The sequence below is a fragment of the Pristiophorus japonicus genome, chromosome 10 (genome assembly GCF_044704955.1).
Source record: "Pristiophorus japonicus isolate sPriJap1 chromosome 10, sPriJap1.hap1, whole genome shotgun sequence".
NCBI lineage: Eukaryota > Metazoa > Chordata > Chondrichthyes > Pristiophoridae > Pristiophorus > Pristiophorus japonicus.
In genome coordinates this window covers 217,990,722-218,001,178 of record NC_091986.1, presented here as the reverse complement: position 1 = coordinate 218,001,178, position 10,457 = coordinate 217,990,722, and the positions used below count along the sequence as shown (strand labels likewise).

At 48.0% G+C, this 10,457-nt stretch overlaps 1 protein-coding gene across 1 annotated transcript; it reads left to right on the top strand.

Moving 5' to 3' along the window:
- Positions 1 to 360: 360 nt before the first annotated feature.
- On the top strand, positions 361 to 7,135 carry LOC139274672 (olfactory receptor 52E2-like). Its single transcript, XM_070891349.1, has 2 exons — positions 361 to 445; positions 6,139 to 7,135. Exon 2 carries the CDS (start codon positions 6,191 to 6,193, stop codon positions 7,133 to 7,135), a length of 945 nt encoding a protein of 314 aa, XP_070747450.1. The 5' UTR covers positions 361 to 445; positions 6,139 to 6,190.
- The last annotated feature ends 3,322 nt before the right edge of the window (positions 7,136 to 10,457 follow it).

The following is a 10,457-nucleotide window of genomic DNA, read 5'->3' as shown; positions in this document are numbered from 1 at the left end:
CCACGATCTCTCGCCGCACCTCTGCTGTACCTGGGCCCCGCCAAAGTTCCTGCCCACGCTACAATTGGCGACCTGGTTTTGGGCGACGTCACCCAGTCGCCCTCCTCGAAGGTAGTGCCCTCCTGGAACGGCGCGCGCTGTATCTTGAAGTGGCTCCTCTTATACCCCACGACCTGCGGCTGGTACAATTCTGGTCCATCTCCTCTGCACCTTCCCCAGAACCTTGTGTGTCTCTAACCTCTTGTGTGTTTGATTGGGTGTACCAATAAGTATCCTGCCCTGAAAGAGCGACGGGGCGTTTACAGGCAGCGACCGAGGAAGGTCTCCCGTTGGTTGAAGCACTCTGTGGAGACTGGTCCCTCTCAGATCTCCCAGTGTCCCGTTGATGTGGGACCTCGATTAACTGTATATTTGTTCAGTGTACAGACTGAAGCACAGCGTGCAGGTAAGTAACGGAGCAAAATTAACGGAATAATATGTTTTGCTGTTATAATTTTAAAATAATCGAACAAAACCTAAACTAGAACCTTAATAATGCAAAGTGTATTGCAGTAAGACAGGCTGGTGTTATATAGAGAGAGCGAGAAAGTAAGAGAGAATATATGTCTTTTCCATATTAACACAGCCGAAACAAGACTTATTCTGATTCACTCAATCGAACATTTTGCATTCTCTCCAATTTCATTTTTCTCAAAAGTTCTGCTGAACTTAATTCGGAGCGAATCCGACTGGTTCTATCGGTAAGCGAATGTGTCATAACGAAGATTTGGAACCATTTAGGCTCACACACACATAGCAAAATGCGTGTTTTTTTTTAACTAAACAAACATTATCAGAAGACTTTAGCGGGTGCAGCTCACTGCCCGGGGTCTGTGGACAGGGTACCGAAATCCCCAATTTTTGCAATCCTCATTTGTAAATTTGCACGTTGTAAATTACCTTTGGAGCGATAGAGGCGGGTTTCGCTCCCGGCGCTAGAGTAAGACGGGCAGGTTTTGCAGGGTCTGTGTATCCGTGAGGACTTTCTCCCCACCATCGCTCACGATCCCTACCGAAATGGCAAACAGCGTTATACATAAAATTACTTTCCGGCGGTTTGCCTAGAATTGCGCCGGAGCTAAATTGCAGTCCCCGCTGGATACGGGCGATAAACGGCACTGTGCGGGAAAGGCTATAATTCTCCAGACAGGGCAATTTCTATTCATTCCCCCGCTCCCCCGTAGATTTTACAACGAATTTCGCAGACTCGTCCAGCACAGCCCATCGTGTCTATGCCCTGCCGGCTCTCTGCAAGAGCTGTCCCGATAGGTCCCACTATGACGCAGAATTTGATCATGGGGGAAATTTGGGGCGTAAGTAATGCGGAACTTTCCTGAGGTTCCCGGACTCTAGATACACTGTAAACCCACAGAACCCTTCCCCGCCCCCCCCCCCCACCCCCAGATCTCTGTGCTGCTCCAATTCTGGCCCCTTGCCCCCCAAGCTCTGGAATTCCCTCCCTAAACCTCTCCGCATCTCCACCTCTCTCCCCTGCTTTGGTTTGATAAAAGGGAAATCATGTTTGACAAATTTGCTAGAGTTCTTTGAGGATGTAACAAACAGGGTGGATAAAGGGGAACCAGTGGATGTGGTGTATTTGGATTTCCAGAAGGCATTCTGATAAGGTGCCACATAAAAGGTTACTGCCCAAGATAAAAGTTCACGGGGTTGGGGGTAATATATTAGCATGGATAGAGGATTGGCTAACTAACAGAAAACAGAGAGTCGGGATAAACAGGTCATTTTCCGGTTGGCAATCAGTAACTAATAGGGTGCCGCAGGGATCGGTGCTGGGTCCTCAAACTATTTACAATCTATATTAATGACTTGGATGAAGGGACAGAGTGTAATGTAGCCAAGTTTGCTGATGATACAAAGATGGGTGGGAAAGCAAGTTGTGAGGAGGACACAAAGAATCTACAAATATAGACAGGCTAAGTGAGTGGGCAAAAATTTGGCAGATGGAGTACAATGTGGGAAAGTGTGAGGTTATCCACTTTGGCAGAAAAAATAGAAAAGCAAATTATAATTTAAATGGAAAAAAATTGCAAAGTGCTGCAGTACAGAGGGACCTGGGGATCCTTGTGCATGAAACACAAAAAGTTAGTATGCAGGTACAGCAAGTGATCAGGAAGGCAAATGGAATGTTGGCCTTTATTGCAAGGGGGATAGAGTATAAAAGCAGAGAAGTCCTGCTACAACTGTACAGGGTATTGGTGAGGCCACACCTGGAGTATTGCATACAGTTTTGGTCTCAGTATTTAAGGAAGGATATACTTGCATTGGAGACAGTTCAGAGAAGGTTCACTAGGTTGATTCCGGAGATGAGGGGGTTGACTTATGAAGATAGGTTGGGCCTCTACTCATTGGAGAATGAGAGGTGATCTTATTGAAACATATAACATACTAAGGGGGCTCGACAAGGTGGATGCAGAGAGGATGTTTCCACTCATAGGGGAAACAAAAACTAGGGGACATAGTCTTAGAATAAGGGACCGCCCATTTAAAACTGAGATGAGGAGGAATTTCTTCTCAGAGGGTTGTAAATCTGTGCAATTCTCTGCCCCAGAGAGCTGTGGAGGCTGGGTCATTGAATATATTTAAGGCGGAGATGGACAGATTTTTGAGCGATAAGGGAGTAAAGGGTTATGGGGAGCGGGCAGGGAAGTGGAGCTGAGTCCATGATCGGATCAGCCATGATCTTATTGAATGGCGGAGCAGGCTCGAGGGGCCGAATGGCCGACTCCTGCTCCATTTTCTTCTGTTCCAATGTTCTTCAAGGAGCTGTGGCTCAGTGGATAGCACCTCACCTCTAAGGTTGTGGGTTCAAGTTCCACTCCACAAAATTCCAGACTGATACTCTAGTGCAGTATTGAGGGAATGCTGCATTGTCGAAGGGGCAGTACTGACGGAGCGCTCCACTGTTGGAGTGGCAGTACTGAGGGAGCGCTGCAATGTCGGAGGGGCAGTACTTTAGGAACCCCGCACTGTCGGAGGGGCAGTACTGAGGGAGCGCTGCACTGTCGGAGGGGCAGTACTTTAGGAACCCCGCACTGTCGGAGGGGCAGTACTGAGGGAGTGCCGCACTGTCGGAGGGGCAGTACTGAGGGAGTGCCGCACTGTCGGAGGGGCAGTACTGAGGGAGTGCCGCACTGTCGGAGGGGCAGTGCTGAGGGAGCCCCGCACTGTCGGAGGGGCAGTACTGAGGGAGCGCTGCACTGTCGGAGGGGCAGTACTCAGGGAATGCCGCACTGTCGGAGGGGCAGTACTGAAGGAGTGCCGCACTTTCGCAGGGGCAGTACTCAGGGAACTTTCAGAGGTGCCGTCTTTCGAATGAGATGTTAAACCAAACGTCTACGCTCTCAGGTGGAGCTAAAAGATCCCATGGCACTATTTCAAAGAAGAGCAGGGGATTTATCTACGGTGTCCTGGCTAATGTTTATCCCTCAACCAACATCACTAAATCAGATTATCTGTATATTATCACATTGCTGTTTGTGGGAGCTTGTTGTGCACAAATTGGTGGCTGCATTTCCCACATTACAACAGTGACGACACTCCAAAAGTACTTCATTGGCTGTAAGGCGCTATATAAATGCAAGTCTTATTTCTTTAAGGCACTCCTTAAAACCTACCTCTTTGACCAAGCTTTCGGTCACCTGTCCTAATAGAAATAGAAGTTTACAGCACGGAAGGAGGCCATTTCGGCTCAGTGTGTCCATGCCGGCTGATCAAGCCCAATTACACTTTCCAGATCTTGTTCCATAGCCCTGTAGGTTACGGCACTTCAAGTGCACTTCTAAGTACTTTTTAAATGTGGTGAGGGTTTCTGCCTCCACCACCCTTTCAGGCAGTGAGTTCCAGACCCCCACCACCCTCTGGGTGAAGAGATTTCCCCTCATATCTCCTCTATTCATCACCCCAATTACTTTAAATCTATGGCCCCCTGGTTGTTGACCCCTCTGCCAAGGGAAACAGGTCCTTCCTATCCACTCTATCCAGGCCCCTCATAATTTTATACATCTCAATCAGGTCTCCCCTCAGCCTTCTCTGTTCCAAAGAAAACAGACCCAGCACAAGATAAAAGTTCACGGGGTTGGGGGTAATATATTAGCATGGATAGAGGATTGGCTAACTAACAGAAAACAGAGAGTTGGGATAAATGGTTCATTCTCTGGTTGGCAACCAGTAACTAGTGGGGTGCTGCAGGGATCAGTTCTGGGGCCCCAACTATTTACAATCTATATTAACGACTTGAAGGAAGGGACTGAGTGTAACGTAGCCAAGTTTGCTGACGATACAAAGATGGGAGGAAAAACAATGTGTGAGGAGGACTCAAAAAATCTGCAAAAGGACATAGACAGGCTAAGTGAGTGGAAAAAAATTTGGCAGATCGAGTATAATGTTGGAAAGTGTGAGGTCATGCATTTTGGCAGAAAAAAATCAAAGAGCAAGTTATTATTTAAAAGGAGAAAAATTGCAAAGTGCTGCAGTACAGAGGGACCCGGGGGTACTTGTGCATGAAACACAACAGGATAGTATGCAGGTACAGCAAGTGATCAGGAAGGCCAATGGTATCTTGACCTTTAGTGCAAAGGGGATGGAGTATAAAAGCAGGGAAGTCTTGCTACAGTTATACAGGGTATTGATGAGGCCACACCTGGAGTACTGCGTGCAGTTTTGGTTTCCATATTTACGAAAGGATATACTTGCTTTGGAGGCAGTTCAGAGAAGGTTCACTCGGTTGATTCCGGAGATGAGGGGGTTGACTTATGAGGAAAGGTTGAGTAGGTTGGGCCTCTACTCATTGGAGTTCAGAAGAATGAGAGGTGATCTTATTGAAATGAATAAGATTATGAGTGGGCTTGACAAGGTGGATGCAGAGAGGATGTTTCCACTGATGGGGGAGACTAGAACTAGAGGGCACGATCTTAGAATAAGGGGCTGCCCATTTAAAACTGAGATGAGGAGAAATTTCTTCTCTCAGAAGGTTGTAAATCTATGGAATTCGCTGCGTCAGAGAGCTGTGGAAGCTGGGACATTGAATAAATTTAAGACAGAAATAGACAGTTTCTTAAACTGTTATGCATGAAGAAAGAGTCAGACTGAATATTGTGAGCTCAAAGTAAAGTGTGACCTTAGTCTTTTATTGCAGGTCTCCAGAGTGCCTCTCCAGCCTGTGAGGCCTCCTTAAATACCTGTGCTGCTAAGGGATTATGGGATCCCTTGGGACTCCAGTGGATGAGCCCTCTGATGGTTGTACAAAGTATAAACAAGTTTACATATATAACATAAACGATAAGGGGATAAGAGGTTATGGGGAGCGGGCGGGGAAGTGGAGCTGAGTCCATGATCAAATCAGCCATGATCGTATTGAATGGCGGAGCAGGCTCGAGGGGCTGTATGACCTACTCCTGCTCCTATTTCTTATGTTCTTATGTTCTTATTGTCTCCAATCTTTCCTCATAGCTAAAATTCTCCAATCTCTGCACCCTTTCCAGTGCAATTACACCTTTCCTATAATGTGGTGACCAGAACTCCCGCTACGGCCTACCAATGTTTTATACGGTTTTATACTGTAATATCTCCTTATGTGGCCCGGTGTCAAATCTTGTTTGGTAGTGCTCCCATGTCGCGCCCCGGGACATTTCTGCTTGGTTAAAAAGAAAGACTTGCAATTATAAGCACCTTTCGGCATCTCAGGACGTCCCAAAACGCTTTACAGCCAATGAAGTACTTTGGAAGTGTAGTCACTATTGTAATGTGGGAAACGCGGCAGTCAATTTGCGCACAGCAAGCTCCCACATACAGCAATGTGATAATGACCCAGTTCACCTGTTCTAGTGATGTTAATTGAGGGACGAATGTTTAGCAGCACAAGGCGCTACATAGATGCAAGTTGTTGTTGTTGTAAAAGATAATAGCATGGGTACAGTAGAGGTGTGGTAAAACTGAATTGTTGGGTTGACTTTGGGTTTCGAGAACAATTCACACTACATGTATGCAAATTTATGCAAAACCCTTGTATTCCATTGGATGCAGTCAGAGTGAAATGCCGCTCCATTCATGAATCGACCCCTGCTTCACTCTCATTTCCAGATCACTCCGGGCAAAGGTGAGGAGGAGGAACTTGGCGAGAAATTTGCCGGAAATGAACCACAGCGCCGTGAGCCACAGCGAATTCACCCTCCAGGGTGTCCCCAATGGCGATGGTCACCCCCTGCTCATATTCCTCAGCTTCCTGTTGGTTTACGCCGTCATCCTTGCGGCCAACCTGACCATCGTGTTGCTGGTCAAGGCGGAGGCCAACCTGCACGGCCCCATGTATTACCTGCTCTGCATGCTGGCTGCCATTGACATCGTCCTCAGCAACGTCACCCTTCCCAAGATCCTGGCCATGTACTCGTTTGAGTCCAAGGCCATCTCGCTGGAGGCCTGCGTCACCCAGATGTTCTTTGTCTACTGCACGGCCTTGAGTGAGTCCACGCTGCTGGTGGCCATGGCTTACGACCGGTACGTGGCCATTTGCCGGCCCTTCAGCTACCACGAGCTGAAGTTCCGGCGCCTGATGCTGGTCGTGGCCCTGGTCATCCTCCTCCGGGCCTCCTGCTTTGTCGCCGTGGCTGCTGTGCTGACCCAGGCCACTTACTGTGGCTCCAACTTCATCCAGAACTGCTACTGCAATTACGGCTCCCTCTCCACGCTGGCCTGCGAGGGCGTGGTGGTGAGTGATGCCATCACCTATCCCTTGTCCTTCCTCATCACCATGCCCGACAGCGGGCTCATCGCCTTCTCCTACTGCAAGATCTTCAAGGTGGCCTTCAACACCGGGCGGGGGGAAGCCCGGAGCAAGGCACTCAACACCTGCACCACCCACCTCTGCGTCTTGATGCTGTTTTACACCAGCGCCCTCTTCGAGTTCACCATGTACCTTGTCCCCGGCTTCTTCTCCTCTGAGCTCCACTTCCTGGTGGCCGTCACCTTCGCCATCTTCCAGCCCATCTTCAACCCCATCGTCTACGGCGTGCGGACAAAAGAAATCAGGAACAGCTTCCTGAAGCGACTGGGCAGGAGGAGGGTCACAGACGGATCGTGAGCCAAGCCATCTGCTGTCGATCGTTTCTTTCGAAGTAGTCGATCTGTGATGACCTCACGCACTGAGCAAGTGTGGTCTTCGGATTGAGCGTGGCTTCGAGCGCGAGGGATAACAGCACCAGGGTCATCCAGTCACTGTTTTGAAGTCATGCACTCTCTCCTTTATTTCTGTATTTCCATTCTCAATTCCAATGGTCACCTTTAGAATGGGAATTACGTAAGTGTAGTGGAGTATTTAAAATAAACACGCAACACCAGGTCTGGGTTCGAAGATTCAAGTCGTCTTTATTTTGCACCGGTGGGGAGACCACCTGCTGGTTGTCTGTAGCCAGGCCTCTCTGATGATACAAAGTTCCAACTTACTTTTATACACTTAATGATGCATGTCAGCCTCGTGCACCACCTCCCCCCCCCTCAATGCCGTCTAATTGGCCCAAAGCCCGCGTGCACAATTGCTACTTGACTAATTCCCTTTCGCGTCACACTATCATTGGCCTATGTCTCATACCAGATGGAGTTTCTCCAATGTGTCTCTTTTGACCCCTTGCCCTGCTTAGCTGCCCCTCTGGACCTCCTGTGGTTCAACAGTTTGGCCTCCTGTAATTGTCCTCAGGTTGACCACTACAAAAGCCCTTTTTAGTTCCGAGACCCATTCTTGACCCTTTAATTATAACCGAGCTCAAAAGCCCCACTTCAGTCCCCCCCCTTTTGGCACTTGGCTACCCAGCCCAAGATTACAAACCTAATTCTACTTCATCCTGTGTCTCCTGCTCCGTTCGATCAGTCACGCGGTTTGGGGGGCTCGGGATGTGATCTACGTCTCAAAGTATTTCAGGGTACTCGGCTAACAACTTTCGCTGTTCCATAATTAAAGCTTTTGCTTTCCTTCTCTGTAGCCTCTTTCTGCATGCCATGCATAACCCAATTCCCCATGTTCATAACCGTTTCCTCTTGTCTCGGTACCTGCTGGTGAACTGAGAAAAACTTAATCTGGTTAATATAAAACCATTTAATTCTCCTAGGTAACCGGGCTGCATATACCATGGGGCTAGCTTTATCAACGATATTATACGGTCCCTTGTACCGGAGTTCAAAACTTGCACCCTGGCATAGTTTTGTTCCATTACCTGGCCCCCCCACCTCCCACTCCTGAGATTTACTCGGGCCAGATGTAGTCGGTTATGGTGGCGTGCCCTCCTGACCCCTCAGGCACAATCCACTAACCCCTTTAAACAACATCACCTCTTCCCGATGGTCACCTACTTAAAACAAAAGAAACAGAGAATCTCTGGTGATTGTCTTCAAATTAAAGAAGATTTCCAATATTCAAAAGGTTTCGCCCACTGAGTCAAAACAGAGTTCACCCTGCAAACCAGATACACCTCTTTGAGTACTGTTGGGGTGGGGGGGGGGGATGACTCATCAGGGGGGGGCAGCAGCAGCCAAGTTCAAGACACCATGGCTGGCTCTGCTGCACAGGAGGGCAGGAAAAAGAGTGGGAGCGCGATAGTGATAGGGGATTCGATTGTAAGGGGAATAGATAGGTGTTTCTGCGGCTGTAACCAGGATGGTATGTTGCCTCCCTGGTGCAAGGGTCAAGGATGTCTCGGAGCGGGTGCAGGACATTCTGAAAAGGGAGGGTGAACAGCCAGTTGTCGTGGTGCACATTGGTACCAACGATATAGGTAAAAAAAAGGGATGAGGTCCTACAAGACGAATTTAGGGAGCTAGGAGCTAAATTGAAAAGTAGGACCTCAAAAGTAGTAATCTCGGGATTGCTACCAGTGCCACGTGCTAGTCAGAGTAGGAATCGCAGGATAGCGCAGATGAATACGTGACTTGAGCAGTGGTGCAGCAGGGAGGGATTCAAATTCCTGAGGCATTGGAATCGGTTCTGGGGGAGGTGGGACCAGTACAAACCGGATGGTCTGCACCTAGGCAGGACCGGAACCAATGTCCAAGGGGGAGTGTTTGCTAGTGCTGTTGGGGAGGAGTTAAACTAATATGGCAGGGGGATGGGAACCTATGCAGGGAGTCAGAGGGAAGTAAAATGGGGGCAGAAGCAAAAGATAGAAAGGAGAATAGTAAAAGTGGAGGGCAGAGAAACCCAAGGCAAAAAACAAAAAAGGCCACATTACATCAAAATTCTAAAGGGTCAAAATGTATTAAAAAGGCAAGCCTGAAGGCTCTGTGCCTCAATGCGAGGAGTATTCGGAATAAGGTGGACGAATTAACTGTGCAGATAGCAGTTAACAGATATGATGTGATTGGCATCACGGAGACATGGCTCCAGGGTGACCAAGGCTGGGAACTCAACATCCAGGGGTATTCAACATTTAGGAAAGATAGACAGAAAGGAAAAGGAGGCGGGGTGGCGTTGCTGGTTAAAGAGGAAATTAATGCAATAGTAAGGAAGGACATTAGCTTGGATGATGTGGAATCGGTATGGGTGGAGCTACGGAATACCAAAGGGCAGAAAACGCGAGTGGGAGTTGTATACAGACCTCCAAATAGTACTAGTGATGTTGGGGAGGGCATCAAACAGGAAATTAGGGGTGCATGCAATAAAGGTGCAGCAGTTATCATGGGTGACTTTAATATGCATATAGATTGGGCTAACCAAACTGGAAACAATACGGTGGAGGAGGATTTCCTGGAGTGCATAAGGGATGGTTTTCTAGATCAATATGTCGAGGAACCAATTAGGGGGGAGGCCATTTTAGACTGGATGTTGTGTAATGAGAGAGGATTAATTAGCATTCTCGTTGTGCGAGGCCCCTTGGGGAAGAGTGACCATAATATGGTGGAATTCTACTTTAGGATGGAGAAGGAAATAGTTAATTCAGAGACCATGGTCCAGAATTTAAAGAAGGTTAACTTTGAAGGTATGAGGCGTGAATTGGCTAGGATAGATTGGCGAATGATACTTAAGGGGTTGACTGTGGATGGGCAATGGCAGACATTTAGAGACCGCATGGATGAACTACAACAATTGTACATCCCTGTCTGGCATAAAAATAAAAAAGGGAAGGTGGCTCAACCGTGGCTATCAAGGGAAATCAGGGATAGTATTAAAGCCAAGGAAGTGGCATACAAATTGGCCAGAAATAGCAGCGAACCCGGGGACTGGGAGAAATTTAGAACTCAGCAGAGAAGGACAAAGGGTTTGATTAGGGCAGGGAAAATGGAGTACGAGAGGAAGCTTGCAGAGAACATTAAAATGGACTGCAAAAGCTCCTGTAGATATGTAAAGAGAAAAAGGTTAGTAAAGACAAACGTAGGTCCCCTGCAATCAGAATCAGGGAAAGTCATAACTGGGAACA